Source organism: Mesoplodon densirostris, chromosome 1 (assembly GCF_025265405.1).
Source record: "Mesoplodon densirostris isolate mMesDen1 chromosome 1, mMesDen1 primary haplotype, whole genome shotgun sequence".
Lineage (NCBI taxonomy): Eukaryota > Metazoa > Chordata > Mammalia > Artiodactyla > Ziphiidae > Mesoplodon > Mesoplodon densirostris.
Window position 1 is genome coordinate 178,882,420 of NC_082661.1, and position 27,941 is coordinate 178,910,360.

At 44.2% G+C, this 27,941-nt stretch overlaps 1 protein-coding gene across 2 annotated transcripts; it reads right to left on the reverse strand.

Moving 5' to 3' along the window:
• Positions 1–1,576: 1,576 nt before the first annotated feature.
• On the reverse strand, positions 1,577–26,581 carry EIF4EBP2 (eukaryotic translation initiation factor 4E binding protein 2). 2 transcript variants are annotated; one of them, XM_060112554.1, is made up of 4 exons: positions 26,109–26,581; positions 10,092–10,277; positions 8,442–8,516; positions 1,577–1,900 (listed from the first exon to the last, which is right to left on the reverse strand). In XM_060112554.1, exons 1-3 carry the CDS (start codon positions 26,251–26,253, stop codon positions 8,485–8,487), a joined length of 363 nt encoding a protein of 120 aa, XP_059968537.1. In that variant the 5' UTR covers positions 26,254–26,581; the 3' UTR covers positions 1,577–1,900; positions 8,442–8,484. The 2 variants fall into 2 exon arrangements, with proteins under 2 accessions (XP_059968537.1, XP_059968530.1); XM_060112547.1 differs by lacking the exon at positions 1,577–1,900 and having other exon boundaries at positions 1,941–8,516; positions 26,109–26,580.
• Between the last annotated feature and the right edge of the window lie 1,360 nt (positions 26,582–27,941).

Below are 27,941 nucleotides of genomic sequence, written 5' to 3' on the forward strand. Positions count from 1 at the left end.
TGCCCTCCCCCCAATTCAGAATCACAATAGGATTTTGCATTTGACTCTACTTAGAAAACAGTAGAGCTGGGGAGGCCTTGTGAGGTCAATTTTTGTACCATCCTCTTTCCTAAATGAGACCCCAGTGAGGCCTAGTGGCCTGATGCTACAGCTAGGAGTGGCAGGGCCAAGAGCTCAGCTCTGGTCTCTGGAGCCCCAGGGACACCGTCCTTCATCCCATCTAGGGGTCTTTGCTCTCTTAGCTTTGGGTCAAGGCCTTAGCCTTTGGAACCAGACATTTGAAACCCCACTTCCACTACCAAACTTAAGTTCTTGGGAGTAAAAATCCTATCCCAGGGCTTTAGAGCATCCTCTGTACTAAATGGGTGCCCCACTGTTCTTCTATGGCTGGGGCCAGGAAAGCGAAAGGTCAAGCTATTTGTGGCTATAGCTTGTGGGAGTGTTTACAGTTAGCAGCTCTACCAACTCACAGAACAAACCCCACTGACGACAGGACACCACCTCATATCAAGCAGAAGATGCAGGCGCAACGGAGTGAAAGGACGTTTTGCTGACCCCTGCTAAAAGCTCACTGTGCAGTGTGTCAGCGGCAGGGGCCTTCTGCTGCCTGGCCAGAGGTATTTGGGGCTAAGCCTACAACACAGCTCCATGCTCTGGACCTTACCTGCTAGTGCAGGCTTTGTTAACTCTGAGGAAATGCTGCCTATGGGAACTGAGTCCTGCCCTACCCTGAGGGCCAGGAAGGGGCTTTCAAAGAAGTCAGAGGTATTTTAACTTGCTCTCAAGGCAAAGGTCTCCTTCCGCTGTTCCTGTAGCAGTGCCAAGTCAGTAGCCGATTGGGGGAAACTGGATGCATTACTCTCCTTGGCTGGCGAAGTGGGCGGGCCTGGTACAGGGAGGAGTAAAGATAAAAGCAAAAACTGGGAAGCAGCTGTGACTCTCACACAGCAACACAGTCGGGTTAATCTCCATCATGTAGTCTCCCCTTTTACTAACAGGAGAAGCCTTATCCCTCTATCCTAAATTGCCTTTGAAGTTGATACCCTATTTGCCTTCGGGGCAAAGTAAAGGATATATGAAATGGCTTTCAAGATTATCTTCCCTTGAAGAGATTACTTCGTCCTTCTAGGGGTCACACAAGCCTGCTCCACTCCCAAACTTGCATATTCTGGGGCAAAGCAGACCCAGCTGACCCACCTCTACTGGTCACACCAACTGAGCTGTAACTGAGCTCTTGACATACCAGCCACTGGGCTAAGTGCTTTCCGTGATCCCACCTGAGCCCAAAGCCACCCAGGTAAGACCTACTTCTTAACTTAACCCTATTTTAGAGGACACCAAACAGGGACTGGGAATCCTGTCAGAGAGAATGTGGCTGCCACTAAGTGGTACAGCAGGAATTCAAGCCTGTCTTACTCCAAAGCCTGTGCTCTAAACCTCTACGCTGTTTTGTTCTGTGGACCTGTTTACATGGTCCACAGGATTCTTGAAAGGACAGGATTCTTGCTCTCAATACTAATATGTGAGCCTCACTGGATTAATAATAGCAAGGAATGTGATGCTCACGCAGCAGAGTCTAGTTTATTTTCAGACATCAGATATGATGGATTTCTAACAAGTGCTCCTGAGGGGCAGAGGCAGCCCTCATCAGGAAAGCTGTTGTCTGGGCTTCCTCCAGGCTGGTACCTAAAGGGCCTTCTTGGGTGCATCCAGCCCCAGCATGTACATGTTCACCTCCAAACTCCTTAGGGAAGGGACACATCACCTCCTGGCACACATAGGGCCAGATGGACAAAGTGCTCCGTAAATGTTGAGAGGAACTGACACATGAAGTGGCCAACTGCCTTTGCCCATCTTCCTCACCAGGCAAGATGCCCAAAATGTGTCAATAGGATTTCACCTGAAATTAAAAAAAAAAAAAAAAAAATTAAACCACCAAGTTGATAGTCAAGATCTTTATTGATTCAAGTGTAACAGCAACCGTTGGTGAGAATTTAACTTTTCCCCTCATTTCCAAACACTTGCTGGTTTGGAAGGACAGTTAGAAAAACAAGAAACAAAAACCTGATCACACAGGACTGCCTCAGGACTGTGTGGTGCCCTCTGTTCTCCATCCACGACAGTGAAATGGACAGGCCAGGTAAGGGGATACCCACATTAAGGGAGACGAAGGGAAGACCAAGGGAAGTACTGGCAGTCTATTTTTCCATTCAAAATGGATGCAACTGGGCCACTGGTGGCACAAAGACAGGGAAGAACTTTTTTTTAATATATAAAACATTTTAAAGATGCTTAAAATGGACACCCGAAAAATGTGTGTCCTCTGGGCTCTCCAAGACACCGTCTTTAAAGTTCGCCCCTGGGTAGCAGAGGGTCTCCTCACCCAGGTGGCAAGAGATGGGCTCCAACTCCAGGCGAAGGAAAGGCACTGGCTCACAGTCCGCAGTGATTGGAACAGACACCAGGAGAAGGATGCCCCACCATAGCTTGCCCCTCATCCCTCGTGTTACTCCCCCCACCTCCTGGTTTCAAGTAAAAATGACCCTTGGCCTGGGCTTGGGTTTTTTGCTTTGTTTTGTTTTAAAGATTAAGATGGAGACGAAGGGGGTACACTGGGGCAAGAATGGATATTCTGTGCTAGATCCATGCAATCTCAGGTGTTGAGGAATTTTGGGTTTAAGCACCGGCAAGAGCTCCCTTTGGAAATTTCAATGTGGCCAAATGATTATCAAGCACTGCAGCATCTCTCTGCCAGCCTCCCACTCTTAGAAAGGTGGCAGAGTGAGAGTTTAAATACCCCAGGAATGTGTTTCATCTCAGTACTATTTTCTATTCGGGATCCAGACAGTATGGTCTGCCAGGGCTGCAGGCAGAGGAAGCAAAGAGAAACCACAGATCATCTGAACAGGGACTTGAAAGACTTCTCCTAAATCTAAGCTTTGCCAAAATGTGTCAACTTCCAGGACCAGCCTAGAGAAAGAAATGTAAATTCCAGAGGGTGGGAAAGGTGACATTAATGACTGTATCAACCATCCTTAGTCTTCAATCAGAAATGCCTGTGAGCAAGCCTCAGGGAAATGCCAATACTCAACTGGAAAAACATGACTAGAACAGGAAACGCCCCTGGGGTATAAGCATTCTAAAGAATTGTGACCCAACTGCCTCAAGATCTGATGTCATCTTTTATCAAAAGCTGGGAGAGAGGTAAAGAATGTGGTGGTGGTGGGGATAGTAATGTGTGGTAACTATGCCCCCTTCAAAGTCCACACAGAAATTGCCCTCCCAAGGAAACAACACTTCTTTAAAACAAATACTACCCCCTCCTAGATATCATGGGCAGGTAAGAGATTGGGTTTCGCAGATTAATAAATAGCTCCCCTTATCATGTAGTCCAGAAACATGATAAGGGGAAGTTTTGACCTAGAGAGAAAAGCACCGGGCCTCCCATCTGGAGGGGAATGTAAAGGGCTGAGGGCCCAGGCTTTAAGCAGCCAAGATACATGATACCCCTAAGGTCTGACAGACCCAAAGAGCTGGTAACCCAAACAGCGAAAATAAAAGACCACCTATTTTAACTCCACCTCAAAATCAGACGGAAAAAAATTCATTTGAAGGTGCTTTAAAGATGAGTTCCTTAATTCTGGAAGAAGTACCTTTGTTTTTTTTGTAGCTGCCTCAGCAGCAATGCTTTTTTATTCAAGCATACTCTAAAGCAAGCAGGGCTATAGGTAAGAATATGCTGGGAAGAGTTGGAGCATAAATCCAAAAAAGAATTTGCATCCTTAAGATGTCTGAAATCTCTAAAAACTTGGCACAGGTGCCAGAAACACATAGCAGACATTCACTGAACACGTGCTGAACTGACAAGCTTCATCTAAGCTTTTCTTCAGGGTGAAGACAGCACTGGTTCTCTTTAAGAACCCATTTCCATCAGGAAGCCCAGGATGAGGTGGGCACGCAGAGTTAACCTGCAGTGGATTTAAGGAACAATAAAGCACAGACAGACATTTCTAATTCCCGATGTTCCCTGCTTATTGAGAAGTGGCTTCTTGAGTGAGAGACCTGGCCCAAGTCTGCTTCAGCTGGTGTAGTTTGTGAGAGCAGGTGCCAAGCATCGACTCTGGTGGGGACCTGGCTTCCGGATGCTCTCAGCTCTGTCACCCTGAATCAGAACGGTCAGCTTTCCTCAGCCCAGTAACCCAAAATGTACTTCAAGTTTGCTCCCTTTGCTTAACAACCCTGACTCCAATTAAGTCCATTTGAGTGGCTCAAATAGAAGGATCCAATTCCCTTTGTCAATTACTGGCTAAAGGAGACAGCAAGTAAGCAGTATTGAGTCTTAGATACCAAGCCAAGGACTTACAAAGCAACCTTGGGCTGCTGGTAGTATACCCAATGTATAGATACATTCTCCTGGGAATTGCCATTTCTTGCCTCCCCTCTCAAAACTGGCAGTAGCCATGGGGAGAGAATCCGCTTTTCATCTGTTTGTCAATGCACATCTTAAGAGAACTGTTTTCAGTAACAACACTTCTCTCAGTATATCGTCTACTTTAAACCTACCCCCTCTTGTTGACCTGGTTTCATCCTCTATTGGGGGTGAGGTTGTTTTAAAGTACACCTAAAATTCTTTGATACCGCTCCATGCAGTAGGTGGGGTGTAACTCCCCTCCCCTTGAGTGTAGGCTGGCTTAGTGGCTTGCTTCTAAGGAACGGAATAGGAAGGCGTGATGACGTGTGCTTTCGGAGACTGTCATAAAAGGCACTGCAGATTCCTCCTTGCCCTCTTTCTCTGGGATCACTTGCTCAGGGGGAGCCAGCTGCCATGCTGTGAGGACACTCATGCTGCCCTAAAAAGAGATCCACACAGGAAGACACTGAGGCATTTTGCCAACAGTCACAAAGAAAGCTCAGAAGTGGATTCTCAGGCCCCAGGTGACTGCAGATCCCACTAACATCTTGACTGCAACTTCCTATGACCCTGTGCCAGACCCATCATGTGAAGCTGTTTGCCAGGTCCTAACTACAGAAACTGACAGATAATGTTTGCTCTTTTAAGATGTTAAGTTCGGGGGTAATGTGTTAAATAGCAATAGATAACTAATGCAGACGGAGGGACAAAACTCTTGGCTTGGAAGCCTAATAGCTAGAAGCCAGCTTCTCTACACTGTGGTCTTGAGAACACAATAGCTATTTCAACAGAATATGAGGAAGTGGTGAACTCAATGCACCACACTACGAAGGAGGTAGAATCATGACAATGCATGTCTCCTGCTGGAATTTGGACAAGGTCATTTCTCACCGACATGGATTGTCCCCAGAAGTACAGAAACATGGTTTTCTCCTAAGAAGAAAAGTACAAATAATCAATAAGATTTTAAGAACCGCCTAACTCAAATGCTACCCTAAGGGGGTTCCCTTTCCAGGAAAAAGCCCAGAGAGATTATTCATTTAGGGTTTCAACTGTGAGATTCCTTCCAAACATACAGGAGTAAACCACCTACTGGATTCTGGCTTGCCCTGAAAATGATTCTATGAGGCATGGCACAAAGGTGTCATCTGTTGGAAGTTCATCTATTGCCTTGTGAAATTATCTTTGAAATGCCGATTTATGGAGGCCAAAGTATCTCTAGTAGCAGTGGCCTCCAGGAAGGAATTGCACCAAGCAGTATGGAGGTCGTTATAGAGATGGCTAAAGGATTGGGCAGCTGCTGTATTATACAGCTGACACTCCCAAGAAGTACTAGAAATATGGCCTCTGATTAGGGGGCCACATGCAGCAATTCCTCAAGATAGCAAAAAAGGGGGAACATGGCATCTTAAGACTACTCAAGCTGGCATGTTTTAAATTCATTCCCCGTCTCTCAGCAAGGAAGCCGAGTTTTCATGTGCAGCAGTAAAGAGCAAACAAGGGCACGTGCTTCTGCTGACAGCCCGACTACTCGCTGTAGTGGAGTCAGATTCCAGAGGATGCCCAGGCCGGGCCCTGAGGAGGAGGAAAGCGTCACTCCCAAAGAATCAAGCTCCCAGGGGACAATGAGGTCCTGAGCAAGCTTCCCATGCAAATTACCAATGCACCTTAAGTTGTTCCAAGAGTATGTAAAGTGAAATTTGGAGTTTAATTAAAATCAGAACAGAGATACATTAAAAAGCAAACAAAAAATACTTTTCCATTCATCAATTTTTGAGACTGAAAGCATCTCCAAAACTTTGGAGATCCAGCTTATTCCTGAGAGACAATCAACCATCACAAAAGGTTTCACTTTTTGAACTCTTCACATTTTGTAGCAGAAAACAGAAGAAAGTTCCTCAGACATCCTTCCTTCTGTCTAAAATGTATTCGCAAACAGGGTGTCTTCATAGTTCAAAAGAAAAACAGCTTTCTATCTTAGCCAACTGGCCTGTTACTCTCACCCTGGGATCTGACCTCTTAATAAGAGGGTTCAGGGCACCAAATCCAACCAGAAATTCCCAGGACACCAGTGGCTATTTTACTTGTCTTTCTATGATGGGAGTCACTCTCCCAGGATTACTGTGCCAGTCAATAGTCAAGACCACGGGATGGGGAATGAAGCAGCAAAGGGTAAGGGAAAAGAATGAGGTTTCCATGAACAACCCAGGGAAGGCATAATGGTCCAGTTTCACAATCCACCCACTACAAACTCCAAACATGCACACCCAAAACTAGAGCGAGAAGGAAAGAGCTCGTAAGGGACTAGGGAAGACAAGGGATGGTGACATGGAACAGCAGACTCGCCTACGGACAACTCTCACCTTCCTAACACTGGAAGATGTATAATTAAAAAGTTGCTGTTCAAAATTGTACTGAAAACATATCTAAAAATAGGTCTGTACTCATCTTAAAAATAAAAGGTCACTCCTCAGTTAAGAGGAGTGACAGGTATTATCAGATACCGACACTTGAGGTATCCTGGATGTACATTTGAAAAATGGCCTGGCAGAGATAAGGGAGGGAAGGAAGGAAGGAGGGAGGGAGGGAGCGAAAGATAGGGAAATTCAGAGTACCATGGGAAAGGTAAGAAAAGTGGAAGGAACGCATTTTTAAGCCCATGCTTATCTATCTCAGCAGCCAAACAAAGCAGGTCCACAAAGGAAAAAAGTCTAGTTCTTTTCTAAGAGCATTCTGAAAGTCAACTTCAAACTCAAAAATCACAGACAACAAATATCACAATGCTCACTGGACTGAAAAACAATGACTACTGAGCCTGGGTACTCAAACAGTTCAATGTCTTCCGAGGTCATTCCTGGGTATCATCCTGCAGAGGACTATTGGGTTGGCCAAAAAGTTCGTTCTGGTTTTTCTGTAACATGTTATGGAAAAACCAGAACGAACTTTTTGGTCAACCCAATACATCGGGCCTTATCCAAAGAGCCTCTGTCCTGTCGTAGGGACCTGCTCCAGGAGCAGGAGAAATCACGTGGATAGCTCAGAGTACAAAAGGACTGCAAGCAACAAGATGCAAGCAGGGAGGGGTGGGAGAAGGGGAGGAAAAAGAACAACTGGTGACTGAAGACCCCCTTCTGATGTAGAGTTAAGAAATGTTTGGGCTTCCCTGGTGGCGCAGTGGTTGAGAGTCCGCCTGCCGATGCAGGGGACACGGGTTCGTGCCCCAGTCCGGGAGGATCCCGCATGCCGCAGAGCGGCTGGGCCCGTGAGCCATGGCCGTTGAGCCTGCGCATCCGGAGACTGTGCCCCGCAACGGGAGAGGCCACAACAGTGAGAGGCCGGTGTACCGCAAAAAAAAAAAAAAAAGAATGTTTACACAATTGTGATAAGTAAATAAATGGGAAGATGAACTATAATACTAAAGACAGAAGACATTCCTCCCAGAGGAAGGAGGGGAAGTGGACCTCAAAACAGTGCCCCAGGGTAATGCTACCAGAGATGTACAAACAGCGTTCTGTCCCCAAGGACAAACACCTCAAGGTAAAAGAAGAAAGCAGCTCTCTTCCTGTTTACCATTTCCCTCCAAGGGTTTTCAAGACCCCAAACCCAGACTTTTGCAGCACTGAAACATGAGCAAGACAGGGAGGAGAAACAGAGGGTAAGAACAGGAATGATGCTGAATCTATCAAACCTCCATATCACTTCCCCAGACTTCCCAGCCAGCCAATTATTGGTAGGCTGATATTTGATTTGGGATTAAAAAAAAAAATGGGGGGAAGGGGGAACCAGAGGTTAACTGTTTTCCTCTGTGGGCTGCTTAGTTCTACGGAAATATGCCAAGGGCCTTCAATCTAACTGTCTAACTGGGAAGGGGAACAGGAAATAGGGAGAAGAAATGGTCAGATGCAGCTCATCTTTGCATCCTTTGGCACCCAGAGAAGGAGTAGGGGAGCAGGAGACTGCAGCAGGGATTGCTGGTTCTGCCTCTTCTGTCTCTGCATTGTTGATCCTATTGGCCAAATCAGGTACACACATGTATCAGTGTTGCTGCTTTTCTTCTGATCCTTGCAGGACAGTCAGATGTCCATCTCAAACTGAGCATCATCTCCTGGTTAGAATGAAGAACAGGAAAAGTTAAGCATGAAGAGGTAAAGCAAAACAGTTTTAACTATAATTCCCTTTGCACAAAGGTCAAAAAGGAATTCAAACTGTCCCATTCTCTGCAGCCTTGAAACAACTATTCTGCTTTGCTTTGGCTAGTCTTTTTAATCTGGGGAAAAACAAGAATGGCAGTCAAATCACCCACAGGGAGGAGCAATTGGGGGAAAGGATACAAGTGAAAACTTTCTGAGTGTCCCTTTGTCCAGAGGTTGACCAAACGGGAGCTCCTGGGGAGCACCTGGCCATCTATCAAGTCAGCACATTCTTCTGGAGGCTCTGAACTTTGGCCCTGCTCTGAATCGACACTTTGTCCATTAAAAACTCATTTGGAATTTGAGGCGGCAGAATGCTGGCTCATGTAAAAGGGTCATGGAGTGCAATCCAAGGTGTACTTCAGGAGCTGGCCATTTCCACAGACACAGAGAGGACTCATTAATAAACGTGTGTGTGTGAGTATGGGGGAGTACTTACTGAAATATTATAGGCAGTCCTGGAAAACGGGGTGAAAAACCATACTGCTTTTCCCTACACCAGGGGTCCCCAACCCCCCGGCCATGGATGGACTGGTACTGTGGGCGAGTGAGAGAAGCTTCATCTCTATTTACAGCTGCTCCCCATCGCTTGCATTACCGCCTGAGTTCCACCTCCTGTCAGATCAGCTGCAACATTAGATTCTCACAGGAGTGTGAACCCTACTGTGAACTGCGCATGCGAGGGATCTAGGTTGCGAGCTCCTTATGAGAATCTAATGCCTGATGATCTGGGGTGGAGCTGAGGCAGTGATGCTAGCGCTGGGGAGCGGCTGCAAATGCAGATCATCATTAGCAGAGAGGTCTGACTGCACAGAGACCATAATAAATCAACTGCTTGCAGACGCATATCAAAACCCTATCAGTGAGTGGCAAGTGAAAACAAGCTCAGGGCTCCCACTGATTCTGCATTATGGTGAGTTGTATAATTATTTCATTACATATTACAGTGTAATAATAGAAATAAAGCGCACGATAAATGTAATGCACTTGAATCATCCCAAAACCATCTATCCCCCCAGTCCATGGAAAAATTGTTTTCCACAAAACTGGTCCCTGGTGCCAAAAAGGTTGGGGGCCGCTGCCCTACACCACAAAAATGACATTCTTCTTGTAAGAAGCAAGGTCTGTTTCTTGAGGGTGATGGACATGGGAGCTATTAAATTGTTTTGTTTCTCTGTGTGTGTGTTATCCCTAGTCCAACAAAGCCCAGGTTCAAGGAGTCCTCTTTGGGATTTACCACTCCCTGATTTTGGATTCTTCCTCACCCCCCAACCCCCACCTAGATTACATTTGGTTATGGTTTAGAATTCAGGGTTTTCAGAACAATTCAATAATTCAATAAGCCTTGGTGAGGGGAGTGGGGGGGACCTTAGAGACATATGACTGAATATTAGTTATAAGTGAAGCATCAACCTTTTTTCAACCCACAGCAGACTAGAATTCAAATCCCAGGGCTACCCTCTTGGTCCCTAATACCAGCACTCTCTTACCAACTGCATGCTTCCTGTCATGATTGTTCAAGTTGTTCAAATTGTTTACGTCTATTTTGGAGTCTTCAATTAAGGTGCCGGGGCTGGTGACTCCTGGGATATTGGGCAGATGGCAGGGCGGGGTCTGAGCCATGGGAGAGTTGCGACGATCCAACAGAAACTTTCGATCATAAATGATTCGAGTTCCTGGAAAACAGGGTTTAAAGAAGACAGAAGTTTTGTATCCTGTTTCAAATATAATTTTAGGACAAGGAAAGTAGAACTATACCTTCACTTTCCTTGCTTTGAAAAATAAGAACTTAGTAACAATTCAAAAAGACAGGACTTCCCTGGTGGCACACTGGTTAAAAATCTGCCTGCAATGCAGGCGACACAGGTTTGTCCCAGGTCCAGGAAGATCCCACATGCCGCGGAGCAACTAAGCCTGTGAGTCACAACTACTGAGCCTGCGCTGCAACTACTGAAGCCCACTTACTCTAGGACCTGTGTGCCGCAACTACTGAGCCCACGTGCCACTACTGAAGCCCGCACACCTAGAGCCCGTGCTCTGCCACGAGAAGCCGCCGCAAATGAGAAGTGCACGCACCACAACGAAGAGTAGCCCCTGCTCGCCACAACTAGAGTAAAGCCCGCATGCAGCAATGAAGGCCCAATGCAGCCAAAGAAAACAAACAAAAAGGTAGCTGAAATCATGAGGAATGAATCATTCTGGAGAGCAGAAAACTTAGTTCAATTTTCGAAAAATGAATAATTTGAACTATTTTGGATGGAAATTTTTCTAATACAGATTTTTAAACTTTTAACCACCTTAAACAGAAAACCAACCCTTTCTTGATGAATCCGGTTGATTATTATGAAACTCATTTATTATACTATGTTGTGACCTAGGGAAGTCTCAGGGCCTATTCAGTTGGTGTTCTATATTTTCCTTATACTGAATAGGATTCAGATAGCCAGGTTATGCTTATGGCCCTCCCCACGATGGTTTCCTTGTCTCCTCCTTCACTGTTTGGCTAAGAACCATCTTTTTTCCATGTTTTAGTTTGGTTGCCCTAACCAAATACCACATTTTGGGTGTGTTACACAGAAATGTATTTCCTTACAGTTCTTTATCATTGTGTCCTCCCACAGGGAAGAGGGGGGCAAGCTCTCTGGTGTCTCTTTTGGGACACTAATCCTATTGTGAGAACCCCACCCTCAGAACTTCATCTAAACCTAATTACCTCCCAAAGCCCTATCTCTAAATATCATCACATTGTGGGGGGTCAGTGCTTCAATATATGAATGGAGGGGAGCACAATTAGTCTACAGTACACACCTTTATACCCATTCTAACTTGATACATCTAATCTGTTGGGTTTGGAAACTGGTGATCTGCTTATTTTAACACTATGTAAAATAAGAACAAGTAGGCTGGGAAGGAGCCTGATGGTTTTCCAATGAACAAAGGGAAGCAGCTTTAGTGGATGGATTTTGTTGTGTCACCCCCACTTTTGTCCATGGCTAGGTTTCAGAAGGGTGAGATTTCACTGTGAGATGTTCTTACTAATATTCACGTTGCAAGTCGGAACAAGATTATTCTCACTTCTGTAGTACACTAAACTTGGAAATTCTGAGGTGAGGTGGTGAAAAAAAACCAGAGGATAAAAGCAAGCTTTCTATTTCTAAATTATATATTAGCAACAACATAAACATTAAAGAATTATAATTGAACCAAGTAGGAAATTAGTAGTAGAAATTCTACCTAAATGTGTCAGATATAAGAGAAATTTTGAAGAATTCCTGTGACTTTGCAGAGGCAATAAAATACATTTTTTAACTTCTTTGGTTTATAATTCATGTACAATTCATTCAAAGTGTATAATTCAATAGTTTTTAGTATATTCATAGAATTGTGCAATCATCACCACAATCGTTTTTTTTTTTTGGCTGTGCCATGAGGCTTTCAGGATCTTAGTTCCCTGACCAGGAATTGAACCTGGGCCACAGCAGTGAAAACGCCGGGTCCTAACCACACTGGACCCCCAGGGAATTCCCACCACAAACTATTTTAGAACACTGTCATCATCCCCAAGATAACCCATATACATTTAGCAGTCCCTCCTCACACTCTGCCAACCTCTCCGGCCTAGGCAACCACTGATCTGTTTTCTGTCTCTATAGATTTGCCTATTCTAGACATTTGATAAAATACAATCATGCAATACGTGTCCGTTTATGACTGCTTCTTTCACTTGCAGGTTTTTAAGATTCATTCATGTTTAGCATTTATCAGTACAGTTGACCCTTGAACAATGCAAGTTTGAACTGTTCTTCAACAGGAAGTACTGCAGTACTATATGGTCAGTGTTGGTTGAATCCATGGAGGCAGAGGGCCAGCTACAGGTTACACTTGGATTAACCCCCACGTTGTTCAATGGTCAACTGTACGTAATTTCTTTGTATTGCCAAATAATATTCCATTGTATGTATAAATCACATTTTATCAATTAACCAGTTGATGGACATCTGGGTTGTTTCCACTTTGAATAACGCTGCTATAAACATTCATGTGGGGAGTTCCCTGGTGGCGCAGCGGTTAAGAATCCGTCTGCCAATGCAGGGGACACGGGTTCAAGCCCTGGTCTGGGAAGACCCCACACGCCGCGGAGCAATTAAGCCCGTGCGCCACAACTACTGAGCCATGCACCTAGAGCCCGTGCTCCACAACGAGAAGCCACCGCAATGAGAAGCCCGTGCACCGCAACGAAGAGTAGTCCCCGCTCGCTGCAACTAGAGAAAGCCCGCGTGCAGCAATGAAGACCCAATGCAGCCAAAAATTAATTAATTAAAAAAAAATCAATTGGCCGCAATTGTGAGGGTTTATTTCTGGACTTCCACTGATCTATGTGTATCCTTATGGCAGTAATACACTGTCTTGATTTGTAACAACTTTTGAAATCAGGAAGTGTGAGTCTTCTAACTTTTTCTTTTTCAAGATTGCTTGGGCTATTTTAGGTCTCTTAAAGTTCCATATATGAATTTTACAGTCAGCCTGTCAACTTCTGCAAAGAAGCCAGCTGGGATTTTGATGCGGATTGTGCTGAATATATAGATAAATTTGGGGAGTAGTGCCATCTTAACAATATTAAGTCTTCCGATCCATGAACATGGATTGTCTATTTATATAGGTCTTCTTTCTTTCAACAATGTTATCTAGTTTCCACAGTATATGTTTTGTGCTTTTTTTGTTAAATTTATACCTATGTGTTTTATCATTTTTATGCTATTATAAATGAAATTATTTTATTTCATTTTTGGATTGTTTATTGAAAGTATATAGAAACACAATTGGTTTTTGTATACCAATCTTGTTTCTTTCAGCCTTACTAAACTCACTTATTAGTTTTAGTAGTTTAGTGGATTCTTAAGACACATTTGGTTTCAAATGCACACAAAGTAAACAATTCAGGAGAAGACACCCTGAAGAACTAGGATCTTAACTGATGCTGTTAATGTTCTTAAATATGGCCAGGGAAAATATGGGTACAAAACTACGGTATTTTAAGTGTTTGAATTTTAGATCACTGCAAGATGAAAAAATTAACTGTAGCAGATACAGAGCAAAAAAAGGGAATCAACATGTGACTAAGGATCTGTGGTGTAATTGAAAAGCATTTGACATTCAAAAAACCAAAACTATTGAAAGAAAAACATTAAGACCTGACTATGAATAAAATGCCAGGGAAAAAAACCCTTTATATTTCCTTTTTTAGATATTGTGTTTACTGTGAAATTATATGAATTCCAAGACAATTAAAAACCTAATATTCAGGGTCTCTTATACATGTGCATAGACACATTTTCTGAAGCAAGAACTTCCAATAATTAAAATTTCAACTGCCGGCCACATTTATGTCAGCCCATTTCAACATCAACCAATGCATCCACAACTAACTAGAGAAAAGTAAACCATAAATTCCTAAAGAAGGTTAAAAAAATCCATAGCTTGCATATAACACAATATTAAAATGGAGCATGATTTTAATAAATTGATGAAGTGTTAAAAAAAAGAATCTATTTGACATTGACAGTGGAAACTTTTTCTTTCCAGTGAGTGTTCCATTTCCTTTTCTATGAAAATCATCATACTCCTTGGTTTTATATTGAAAAGTTACAAAATTCATAGTATCGTATATGCTATTTATTGATTTTCAATGTTTACAATCAAACCATAATAAAAGTGAACTATCATAGTTAAGGAAGAGTATGTAAATATTATAGATCTTGATATTGTAAAAAATAATGGAAAGGCAGACCTACCAGGGAAGTAGAGGCAGGACAGGTAGATAGTATAATTTCATATGGTGGAGAGTTAAAACTATCAGATTGAAACACAAGAGGTTTAACTATAGTATTTACAGTTTTAAAGGTAACTACCCAGAAGAACCCAAAACGATAATAAAACAATCTACAAAAATTAGTAAATGGAGAGAGGAGGGAAAATGAGAGGTATAGAAAGTAATGAAAGTATCCTATACGCCTCATTTTCATAATAGGGACTCGACAGTATCATCCAATGTTAAGAAATCAAGAAATTGTGGTATACATATATTATTTACAGTAACAGTGGTGTAACCAATAAAATCACTATAAACAGAAACTGTTAAAAGCAGCAGTCTCTCGGCATTTTTGCATTTTATGTGCTTCTGTTCAATTTTTCTTTTTCTATTTTGTTTTTATAACTTGCATATATTACTTTAGTCTTCATGTTTGGATTTCAAAACAAATAGGAATCTTTAGATCTAGGTTAATATTAGATATCTATAAACGTTCTTCATCCCTTGGTGACCACTTTTTCGGATAAATCTAATACCCTGACCCAGCACTTTCTAAATGCTGACATTACTAGGAAAACATGAGAGTAAAACTGAGTCCCTTTGATGGAGAACAGAGAGGAGGAAAAAAAAGCCTCTATCTTTTGATCTAAAAACTAGTGATTTTCAAATGGCAGGGAACAAGAGGGTGAATGAATAAGGCCCAAAATTATGCTTGTGAAGATGGTTAGTACACAAACAAGGTCATTCAAGCCTAAGGGCCTCTTTCAAGACCAAGTAGCTTAGTTTAAATGATAATTAATCCATATATTAAGCTATACACACCCAAGAAATTGTATAACCTGAAATAAAACCACCTAGACAAAGTCCAATGTAACATGGTTAACTGACAGGGTAGTAGTTACTATACTTTTGCAGGGTCTTGACCATAAAACTGTTTAACTAAGGCTGCTTCCAGAATTAGAATTAAGCATCCACTCATGCAAATAGACACTTCAGAAAAAGAAACAATAAGTAACTTGCCCAAATTGAATAGCTTGAATAGCTGGTGACAAAACCCTCCAAGAAGGCTGAGATGAACCTACACCCTCCTAACAATATCCTAGGCAAGAAGGGAGAGTGTAGCGTCAAATAGGACTTCCCGCAGGGGACTTTAGCCATCAAAAAGAAAAATCTTTCTCAGAAAAGCGTTAGTGGACTTCCCACTTACAATCCTTAGGCCAGAACTGGGTCAGATGCTCACCAGCCCAGACACTGGGGAAGCCATAAAGTATCAAGGGGCATCTTCTGGGGCTTGGCACACTACCACTTTAAAAAAATGAGGGAATCTGGGGTAGCATGGAAAAAGAGTGAACGGCTGTTGGGCTGGAAACCAATAGAGTCAGTCACGTCACGTCTGTATTTAATATTTACCTAAATTTAAATCCTCATCTTTCATAGTAGGAAACTGTTAATATCTAAAACTGAGAAGTAGCATTAAATCATGTTATTCAGAAATCCAGAGGTAAACGCTAGAAGAAATGGCTGAAAGAGTTTAAAATGCTTTCTCTGGGGAGTGGAACTGGAGATGAGATGGGGCATGAGAATGTTGCTCTTTGTTATTAGCCTAATACTATATGACTTTTAAACTTTACTTTCATAGTTACAAAAAATAAATGTAAAAGAAAAATAAAAGGGTGATTGCATGAATACTGAAGGCATTTTCTAAGTCAAACAAGTCAGTCACAAAAGACAAATATTTTATGACCCCATGAATATGAGGTACCTGGACTCGTCAAATTCATAGAGACAGAATGTAGAACGATGGTTGCCAGTGGCTGGAGGTGGGCAGGTAATGGGGAGTTATTGTTTAGTGGGTATGAAGTTTCAGTTTGGGAAGATGAGAAAAGTCCTAGAGATGGATGGTGGTGATGGTTGTGCAACAATGTGAATGTACTTAATCATGGAACGGTACCTTAAAAATGGTTAAAATGGTCAATTTTATGTTATGTATATTTTACAATAAGAAATATACATGATTTCAGACTCCTAGCCTCCAGAAATGTAACAGAATAAATTTGTTGTTTAAAGAACCCACCACCAAATTTTTTTTAAGACCAAGAGAAAGTGTTAAAAGAGCAAACCCCATTATAAGGAATCAGGGAAAAAAATGACTCAAAAAGTATTTGCAAATATACATACATACATAACAGACCGACACTAAAGCCATGAGGAAGAAGGTATCCTTCAAATCTAGAAATGAAAACAACAACATCAGCAACAAAGCACTTGGCAAGTAACCTCAGTATTCCATTAGAAATTCCTGACATTCTCCATCTATGCCTCATGTAAGGGCCCACCAAGAGATCAGAAACAGATACAAGATGAAGAAGCAGCAAGTGTTTCCAATACTCAGAAAGGTAGTCTGCCGCTTTCCCTCTTTCCTCCCAAGCCCCTGTCTCCCCCAATAATAAGGGAAAATAAGAAGTGAAAATACAGAAAGGACTTACAAATACAGTGGTTTTCTTTGCTTTTTATTATTCCAGCTTAAAAGGGTGATTAACAAGGCCTGTGTTTGATTGACTGTGTTAGAGAACATTCTTCAATGAACTACAGTTTTAAACATCTGTTCTTCATGGAGGCTCTGGATGAAAGGACAGACTCCTAAAAGCTCTATGCCAGATAACCCAGAGGAGGCTAAAAGCTGCCTAACCCAGTATCCTCCAGGGAAGTTGATGGTGGCCAAACCACATTTACTGTGTACAACCATCAAATCCCTAAAGTGCTAATAAAACCATGAGAGGGACAATTTTTACATCAAAAAAAGGCACAACTGGAGCCAGAGGATATTATAACTTAGTATGGCTAAATAATTACGGCAAACGGAAGACATCCAAGGTTTGTGAAAAGCCAATCCTTAGGGTCCTTTAATTAACTCCAATAAAGATTAACTCCAATAAAGATTTCCAAGATATTAATGTCAAAGGATGGCTCCCTGCCCAATCACGTAGGACACTGCCATAGCAGAACACAAACCTAGGCTGAAAGGGAAGTTGATAATGACTATCTTCCTATGCAGAAGGTCCAGTGCTAGAAGAGGCTTCAGACAGCATCTGGCAGAAGCCTGTCATTTTACAGATGGAGAAACTAGCATCCAAAGAAAGATCACACAGTGAGTGACACAGGAGCCAGGAGACCGACACAAATAAGCAAGGTACTCTAAGCAAATATGGCTCTCTTGAGTCTTGGTTGCAAAGTGATCTGAAACAAATGACCTTTTTAGTTAGTACCAGGTCCAAAATGGTACACAAACCACAAACTAATCTCAAATAAATGCCGACTGATTTTAAGTCTATCAAAATGAAGTACATCAAATATGTCCACGTCTGTTTGGGCTTGAACATTCATCTTGAAATAAATTTTCTCAAGAAATGCCTGGCTCTGATTCCAGGAAAATGTTGGTTGGATCTGCCAGACTGTTGACTGCATCCTGGATCAATTCTTTGGATTAGATTTCACAGATGTTGCGGTTCAGCCTCTGTAATGCTAATAATTAATGAAGGCTCGCTCACTGCTTTGGTATGGGGAAAGCACTCAGATTCAAGCCTGGCTTTCATTCCCACTTCTTGTTTTCCTCCCAAGTTCACTCCTCTTGGGCACTTAAAAAATAAAAATAAAAACAACGCATAGGGCTTCCCTGGTGGTGCAGTGGTTGAGAATCCGCCTGCCGATGCAGGGGACATGGGTTCGTGCCCCGGTCTGGGAAGATCCCACATGCCGCAGAGCGGCTAGGCCCGTGAGCCATGGCCGCTGAGCCTGCGCGTCCGGAGCCTGTGCTCCGCAACGGGAGAGGCCACAACAGTGAGAAGCCCGCATACAGAAAAAAAAAAACAACGCATATATACATATCAATGTCTTCTACTTTTACTCATAGTGAGGAACTCATCAATAAAGTTCATAAGAGGCAAAGAAGCCTACTGGAGATCACTGGTCTAGGTCACTTTTTTTCAGTGCTGCTTCTTCATAATGGTTCTAGGAACTTATCAGACCAGAGAGTGGTTTCATTTCAATGTAGAGCAGCCCAGCTCTAACAAACATTCTCTGGTAATGAGATGAGCACCTTTCTCAAGCTCAAAGGATTAATTATGACATCTTAAAATGAACCACAAGCCTCTCAAACTTTCTGATAGGTACCTCTTAGAACCTAGAGAGCAATGGTCTATCTTCACCAGTCCTCACTTCTGCTATAAACAGCAGGCCATTTCTAAAAAAAATTAAAATTGAATGACGTATTACACTGATACTAAAACCAGACAAAGATACCACAAGAAAAATACAGACTAATATCCCTTATGAATATAGATGCAAAAATTCTCAACCATTAGCAAACTGAATTCAGCAACATATATAAAAAGGATTATATTCCATGACCAAATGGCACTTATCCCATGAATGCAAGGCTGGTTCAACATCTAAAAATAATTAACATAATACATCATAGTAGAATAAAAAACAAAAATCACATGATCATCCCAATAGATGCAAGGTAATATATATGCATTTGATAAAACCCAACACCCTTTCATAATAAAAACATTCAACAGACTAGGAATAAAAGGGAACTTCCTGGGCTTCCCTGGTGGCGCAGTGGTTGAGAGTCCGCCTGCCGATGCAGGGGACGCGGGTTCGTGCCCCGGTCCGGGAAGATCCCACATGCTGCAGAGCGGCTGGGCCCCTGAGCCATGGCTGCTGAGCCTGCACGTCCGGAGCCTGTGCTCCACAACGGGAGAGGCCACAACAGTGAGAGGCCCGCGTACCACAAAAAAAAAAAAAAAAAAAAAGGGAACTTCCTGAACCTGATTAAGAGCATCTATGAAAAACCACAGCTACCATCTTACCTAACGATGAAAGACTGGAGGTTTTCCCCTAATACTGAGAACAAGTCAAGGGAATCTGTTGTCACTCTCTTGCCATTTTTGTTCAACACTGTACTAAAGGTTCCAGTTCTAGCCAGGGCAATTAGGCAAGAAAAACAAAACAAAATGTGGCACCTAGATTGATAAGAAAGAAGTAAAATTATCTCTATGCACAGACGACTGTGATCTTGTATACAGATAATCCCAAGGAATCTATAAGAATTGAATTGTATTTTCCAGTTAACTGATCCTTGCTTGTTAAGGATTTTACTTTTAAAAACTACTCAATGAAATGAACAGCTTCAGTTTGTCAGGGCATTTGTCCTAAGGATCTGAAAGATCATTTATTCAGATATAAACACTCATAGATTTCTGAGCTTCTGGTTTCAAACTGTGGCCTGAGTATCAGGTGAAGAGGTCCTGTAAAAACAAGCCACACATCAGATAGATAGCTGCTGGGTGTTATAACACAGGTTTTAAGGGATCTTTGCAAAACAAAGTTCTGTGATAAACAAATTTGAAAATGGTAGCCTAGGCATTACCTATTCAATAAGTTGAACGACAGCAAGTTTCAACTGACTTTTGTTCTATTATAAACAGATAAGCAAAAATCTTAAAAAAAAAAAAACACTTTTATTTATTTATTTATTTTTGGCTGCATTGTGTCTTCATTGTTGCGCAGGGGCTTTCTCTAGTTGCGGCAAGCAGGGGCTACTCTTCGTTGCAGTGTGCGGGCTTCTCATTGTGGTGGCTTCTCTTGTTGCGGAGCATGGGCTCTAGGCACATGGGCTCAGTAGTTGTGGTTTGTGGGCTCTAGACCACAGGTTCAGTAGTTGTGGTGCCCGGGCTTAGCTGCTCTGCAGCATGTGGGATCTTCCTGGACCAGGGCTCGAACCCATGTCTCCTGAATTGGCAGGTGGATTCTTAACCACTGCGCCACCTGGGAAGTCCCGCAAAAATCTTTTAAACATTAATTTGTTCATCGAAACACTTGGGAGCCAAGAAAAAGTTCTATCCTTCACCAACAAACTACTGTCCTGCTCAGGCTCTCTTCCTCTCCAACCAGATGAACTAGCTTTCCCACATTAACTTTACCTTGTCTGATCTGCAACTATATATTTTTTTCTCATCACAGCCTTTACTTTACTGCTGATTGGCAGTGAAGCATCTCCTACAACATTATTTACTACTGTGGCTATCTGAGTTCCAAAAATTATTTTGGCTGATTCCATATAAAAATAAAAAACCTGACATTCCTTAGTCATTAGTTATGACATGTCCACACACCAAAATATTTTTTTGTCCATACAAATCCATGAAGCCTGAATATTATTCAAGACAATATCGAAAAATTGAAAGGACTTGATCTGCAAATCTTTACACTGTCTCCAAAACATGCAAGACCCCTCCCATAAAATCATCTTTAAGACTCCAGTCCTAGGGCTTCCCTGGTGGCGCAGTGGTTGAGAGTCCGTCTGCCGATGCAGGGGACACGGGTTCGTGACCCAATCCGGGAAGATCCCACATGCCGCAGAGCAGCTAGGCCCGTGAGCCATGGCCGCTGAGCCTGCTCGTCCGGAGCCTGTGCTCCGCAATGGGAGAGGCCACAACAGTGAGAGGCCCGCGTACTGCAAAAAAACAAAAAACAAACAAAAAAGACTCCAGTCCTTACAAGGTCTTTGCACAAGGGAACAACCCTGGTAGTGCCAATTTACAGACTCGTCACGTTTCACCCTTCCCGGTTCACACACAGGCCTCCAGAGAGCAGAAAGGTGCTGTGCACTATCAGCCTGGACGAGCTCTTTCTTCCCTCATCAGGCTGTGACTGACGTGGAGCAGGCAGAGGCACTCCCCTCCACACATCGCACTGCTATATATGCCTTGCGGCTGAGGGCTGCTGCCTTCCCAGGCTCAGAATTCAGTCCCTCATCAGCAAACATGCACCCAACACAAAACTGAGCTACATCTTCTAGTACATGCTTTGGCAGCTGATGAATATGAGACTACAGCCAAATCTGCTCCGGAATGACAACACATGTTAATTTTTGTTACTCTGAGATAAGTAAATGCCATCTTCCTTGAACACAAGGCAAAGTGATTGGACAACTTTCAACATGTTTTTCACACACTCCTCACATGTAATCATGAAGTCCTTTGGTTAATAGTTGAAACGAGAGAGCCAAATAAGTACACTTGCTGGTTCAGAAGTTTTTGGCCTAGAATAAACTCAGCACAAGGTCAGTGAATTAGAAATTTTATAACAGTGAGAAACTGGCCTTCCTTCCCCATATCTACACAGAGCTCTATTCATTTCTCCCAAGAAAGGAATCAGATTAACACTCAGGACTCCCCCCAAATACTCTTACTTTATTATGGCTCACTCCAAGTGGATTCTTTTCCCTTCTTCCTGTCTTCTCCTTTATCCCCAGACCCTTCCAATGGCCTTCAGTGAACCAATCAATCACAGCAACTCTCCAGCTGGCAGAGAGGAAGCACAGAGTATGAACAAGATTTCAGACCATCATAGTTAGTTCCCCTCTGGTGCTCTTGTTATGGCAACAGCATACTTTTCCACAGCTGATGAGGATGTTATGCAGGAAAAGAAAGGCAAAAAGAAAGGCTCAAAGAGGTCTCTGTGTTTCTGCTCATTCCCCACAGCACAACCCTCCCACAGGGAGACAGTTCAGAACTAAAAAAAAAATAAGATAACAAAAAGAATCGCATTAGCTAGCATTGCAGAGGTAGAAGAGTCTTTTTAAATGTTTGTAAACTTCCTTTCCTAGGAAAATACGCATCTTAAGACAAGAGACAAAAAAACTGGACTAGGTATCAGGACACTAAATTTGCAACTACCCACTGACATTAATTAGCTGTATGACACTAACAAGTTACTTAATTTCTCTCAGTTACAGAATGAAAGCATTAGGTTCCTTCCTAATGTCACAAAAGTGAAGGAGACTGCAGTAACTTTACCTTTCATTGAGGCCAGAAGCAGCTTCTCAAAGTTAGAAACGAACGTCATTCATCCCCATTCCTCCACAGGCAGATAAAACAAAACAAAATAAAATCCAAGGGCATTTTGAATTTACTCAAAAATTTTACTCTTCCTTAATAATGAGAAAATGTACACTTCTAAAAATATGAGAAATACAGCAAGTATGTTTTCACCCAACTCTCATTTTCCAAACCACAGGAAGGCAATTTTGAGAAACCTTTTCAAGGGTAAGCTGTATCCTCTGTGGGGAGAGATGGTAAGTTCACTGTGTTAGGAATGTCCTTGCCCAGTCTGATCGTTTAGGGCATTCAGCACATCAACTGTTATCCTGGAATGCTCTGACATGTGTATGACACTCCAGAAAGTTTCCAGAAGTTTGAGACAGAAAACTCTAATCCCCTTCCTTCCTACTAAATAGATTTTTCAATACAAGCCTTCTATCGCTTTTCTAAATGTTTTCAAGTCTGATATATGTTAGCACTTGACTCTTTACAAGTTTTTTCAGAACTAAAAAGCGTTTCCACCCCAACCCCCACCAAGACTTTAAGACCATTCAGAGCAAAGACTGCATTTCCTACTTTTGTCTGTAGTCCTTTTGTGCAAAGCACTTCGCTAGACCCACAAAACTCACTTAAGGTACCTAACCGGATTAATTCAGGTGCCTAGAGGTGACCAAATAACAACCCTGGTTCAGGGAAGGAAAACTACATGAGAGGAGAGAGGGTAATGTAACAGAAGAGATGAACAAACCATCACAAAATTGGAAATTTTCCAAAGCGGGGGGGGGGGGGGGGGGAGGGGGACTAAATCAGTAAGTACTGAACATCTAGGCGGCACTGAGTTAATTGCTATAAAATAGTGATTAAATCCAATCACAACAGTGCTGTATCTTATAAACACATTATGTAAGTCTTTGTGTTAAAAATTTAAAGATGACAATGTGCTCTACCAATAAATACTGGCTCAATATAATAGATGAGCTAAGATGACAAGTATTTAAATCAGAAATTAAAAACTGTAGAAACTGGGACTTCCCTGGTGGCGCAGTGGTTGAGAGTCCGCCTGCCGTTGCAGGGGACACGGGTTCGTGGCCCGGTCCGGGAAGGTCCCACATGCCGCGGAGCCGCTGGGCCCGCTGAGCCATGGTTGCTGAGCCTGTGCGTCCGGAGCCTGTGCTCCGCAACGGGAGAGACCACAACAGTGAGAGGCCCGCGTACCGCAAAAAAAAAAAGAATCCGCCTGCCAATGCAGTGGTTGAGAGTCCGCCTGCCGATGCAGGCAGGGTACACGGGTTCGAGCCCTGGTCCAGGAAGATCCCACATGCTGCGGAGCAACAAAGCCCGTGTGCCACAACTACTGAGTCTGTGTTCTAGAGCCCGCACGTCACAACTACTGAAGCCCGTGTGCTTAGAGCCTGTGCTCCGCAGCAAGAGAAGCCACCGCAATGAGAAGCCCGCGCACCGCAACGAAGAGTAGCCCCTGCTCACCGCAACTAGAGAAAGCCTGCCCGCAGCAGCAAAGACCCAACGCAGCCAATAAATATATTAATTAATTAATTAATTTTTAAAAAAGAGTGTAGAAACTATCTGGAGACAGCGTCAGTGATATTTGAGAAAGAAGTAGTGGCTATGTACACAGGGAGGAAGGATAAATGAATCAGTATTTCTGGCAGAATCTTTCCAAGCACTGTAGGAAATAATCCAGACTAAGAGACAGGCTTCTATCTTTTTTTTTGGTGGTACGCGGGCCTCTCACGGCTGTGGCCTCTCTCGTTGCAGAGCACAGGCTCCAGACGCGCAGGCTCAGCGGCCATGGCTCACGGGCCTAGCCGCTCCGCGGCATGTGGGATCTTCCTGGACCAGGGCACGAACCCGTGTACCCTGCATCGGCAGGCGGACTCTCAACCACTGCGCCACCAGAGAAGCCCCAGGCTTCTATCTTTAAAGTACGCCTAAAGACTATGCCCTTACTTTAAAAGCATGGTAGCGTGGCTGTCTGAAATATGCCAAAAAGGGTGTCCCTGTGGCTCTTCCCTCAGGGGAATAATGATTAATATACAGCTAAAAGTTTAGTTCCTTCCTCAAAGAAATAATATCTGAGTGCAGTTGCTACTATGACATAAGTTCTGAACTGCTGGAAGCACAGGCATTATGGAATTCACAAAGAATTCTGGAAGAAGTTATAAATCTCTTTCCATCACCTTGGAAAACGGGTATCTGTTTCTTAAAAGCTGTCAGTTCAAGTTCAAGACAACCCTATCTGGAGCAGATTCTGATCTGCCAAAATCTTTCACAATTAAAAGGCCAGAAGATTTCAGCATGCTCTCAGGGTCTGGCCTTGAACAGATCAGGTCAGGAGGGAGGTTTCTCCAATGAGGTAAGCCACCTCACTAGAAACTCCACTGCTCTGCAAAGTTATAATTTCCTTAAGCCCACTTCTCCACACTTATTGATGAACTTCTCCTGCCTGGGTTATTTAAAAGTCTTCCAAGGCAGCCACCCAACCCCTAGAGTGGCCTGGCTGGATTCCTCTGTAGAGCTCTCTCCTAGATTTTTATCCCCTGTTGGCAAGGTCTTCTTACTCTACCGCCTTGCTATTGTGCAACCGATTAAAGGATCGCCCAGGCCTAACTGCAGGGGATTGGTTGTAGTACAACTGGTGAGCCCAGCCCACAAGAACGAAGCTAGCAATCTTGCAGACTGCAGGGGCTGCCAGCAAAGTCCCAATCCTCTAGCCAGAGGCCGTCACCAAAAGGCAAAGTTACGAAGTTACAAATGAAGCACCATTCCCTTCATAATGTCCCTCAAGATCGCAGTCCAGTCTCCTCCCTCTGGAGAAAAGCCGAGTGAGGGGAAGGACAACCTTTGAGCTCCTTTTTCCCGTGACCAATTAACTCAACGCTCTTCACCTCTACCCCAGTGTTCTTCCTTGTAAACAGTTTCTGGTCGTACTTTGAAAAGCAATGTTCAGAAACCCCGCTCTGCATTGCCCCTTCCCCAGGATCAAGTAAGCCCCCCAGCAAGGTTGCCCTGCTCGACAACGCCCTCTTCGATCTACCTCCAAAGGCGGCGCCGCCAAAACTCTACCCTCAAGGCTGCCAGCGCTCCTTTCCCTACGCTATTACTTGAGCATTATTTTATCACTCCTCCTCCAGCCTGGGGACTCCCCCCACCAGCGAGGCCTGGTCCAGCAAAGTAAACAATGCTGTCAAAGCAGGATAACACTGGGCGAGGCTTCCAAACTCCGCATTCCAGCCTCCTCCTGGTGTTCTAAAAGCAGCAAAACAAGTCATCGCAGCGTCCCAGGAGCGACTTATTCTCCCCAACTTCCCTTCTACAAAGGCCCGGGAGAAGGCTCCAAAATCAAGCGTCAATGTGCACAACTACACAATACGTAAGAGGCAGAGGTAATGCGGAGTGAGTGCAAGGCCAAATGTAGACGAATTTGCCCCGGAGCAGGAGGAGAGGGGGCAGAAAACTGGGCAGAGTGCGTAAACCTGCCACGAGGCGGGAACAAGGGCTTTTTTTCGCTACAGGAGAGCCACTTCCCAGAGTGGGCACGCACTGAATCGAGCTGCAGGCGAGAGAGAACGCGAAGTTAAGGTTCCCGAAAGCTGTCTCACGGGGGCTTTGGTGGGGTTGCAGCGGAGGGGCTGTGGCGGAGCCGGGGTGGCCGGAGCGGCCAGCGTGGACACGCCCTGAGTTAAAGGACCGTGGCGGGAAACTGAGGGGACACCGCGGAGGCTGGCGCGGACGCGCTCGGGAACCGGCTGCAGGCTCGGGTGAGGGTCGCGCGGGCGGCCGGCGCTCACCTCCCGGCGTGGTGGAGAAGAGCGTCCCCCCGGGCGTGGTGCAATAGTCATGAGGTAGCTGCGCGGCGTCGCTGATGGGCACGGTGCGGGTGGGGATGGCGCGGCTCTGGCTGGGCTGGTGGCCGCTGCCGGCGGACGAGGACATGGCTCTGGACGCGGGCTCTCGGGCTTTGTCCGGCGGGTTGGCAGGCGGGTGGGCGGCGGCGGCGGCGGCGGCGGCGGCTGGGGGCCCGGGCTGCTCCGGCTGCTCCGGCGGGCGGAAGGGCGGGCGGGGCTCGGCGCGCTCCGCTCGCTCCTCGCTCGCTTCCTCTCGCTCCCTCGTCCCGCTCCGCTCCCGCCGCCGCCCTCTCAGCCGCCGCCGCCGCCGCCGCCCGTTCCTCCGGCCTCCGCCAGCAGCCCCAGCAGCAGCAGTAGCAGCAGCAGCAGCGGCAGCAGCGGCGACTACGACGACGACGACCGGAAGCGGGCGAAGGCGGGAGCCAGAAGAAGCTCGGGGTAGCTGGTCGGCCGGATATGACGTTACGAGGGGCGGGTGCCGTGCGACGAGGCGGGGCTGCTGACGGGGCGGGGCTGCTGACGGGGTGGGGCTTACGCCCTGACGGGTGGACGCGAGTCGGTCGGAGGCTACGCCAAGTGTTTGTGAGCTGCGCGTCCGTGGGCAAGGAAAATTTGCGTGTTTTTTGTTGTTGTTGTTGTTGTTGTTTTTGAGGTACGCTGGCCTCTCATTGCTGTGGCCTCTCCCGTTGCGGAGCACAGGCTCCGGACGCGCAGGCTCAGCGGCCATGGCTCACGGGCCTAGCCGCTCCGCGGCATGTGGAATCTTCCTGGACCGGGGCACGAACCCGTGTCCCCTGCATCGGCAGGCGGACTCTCAACCACTGCGCCACTAGGGAAGACCGCGTGGGTTTTTTTGTGGTTTTTTTTTTGTTTGTTTTTTTAAATTGTCAATCAACACTACTTTCCTTGAGCCGACTTCTGTTTCCTATCCATCTAAACAAAAGTGTTATTTTACTTTTAATTGCTCAATATTAAAATAAGCAATGCATGCATTTATTAAAAAACACAGCAGGAAGGTTTACGATGCCACCTCTCCCAGTTTCCCAATTCCCCTTTCGAGGGTGAACCACTGGGACCAGTTTATTGTGTATTCTTCCAGAGACAGTCCTTATATACAGACATAATGCAACATATAAACATTAAGAAAATAAAGAAATTAATAGCTGCCCATGTCACATGAGTGAGTATTGTGTTAGAGATAAAAGAAACTGAAGCACAGGGGAAGGTTAAGACCACGAGGTACCTGGAAAATTCAAATCTGTAACTCTTTCCTCTAGGGATTCTCAAACTTTTTGATGTTAAAATTTACATTCTTGAAAAATTATTGAGGATCCCAAAGAGCTTTCGTTTGTGTGGATTATATCTGTTGATAATTACTCTATTAGAAATTAAAACGATTTTTAAATGTTTATCAATTCATAAAATGTTATCCCATGTAAACATAATATTTTATTTTTAAAGTTATATTTTCCAAAAGAATTAGTGAAAACAGTGGGGTTTTTTTACATTTTGGCAAACATTTTAATGTATACGTAATAGGAAACAGCTGCAATCTCACATCTGTTTTTTCTTTTAAGATTTTTTATATATTTAATTATTTATTTTTGACTGTGTTGGGTCTTCGTTGCTGGTTGTGGCGAGCGGGGGCTACTCTTCATTGTGGTGCACAGGCTTCCCATTGTGGTGGCTTTTCTTGTTGCAGAGCATGGGCTCTAGGTGCGCAGGTTTCAGTAGCTGCAGCATGCGGGCTCAGTAGTTGTGGCTCACGGCCTCTAG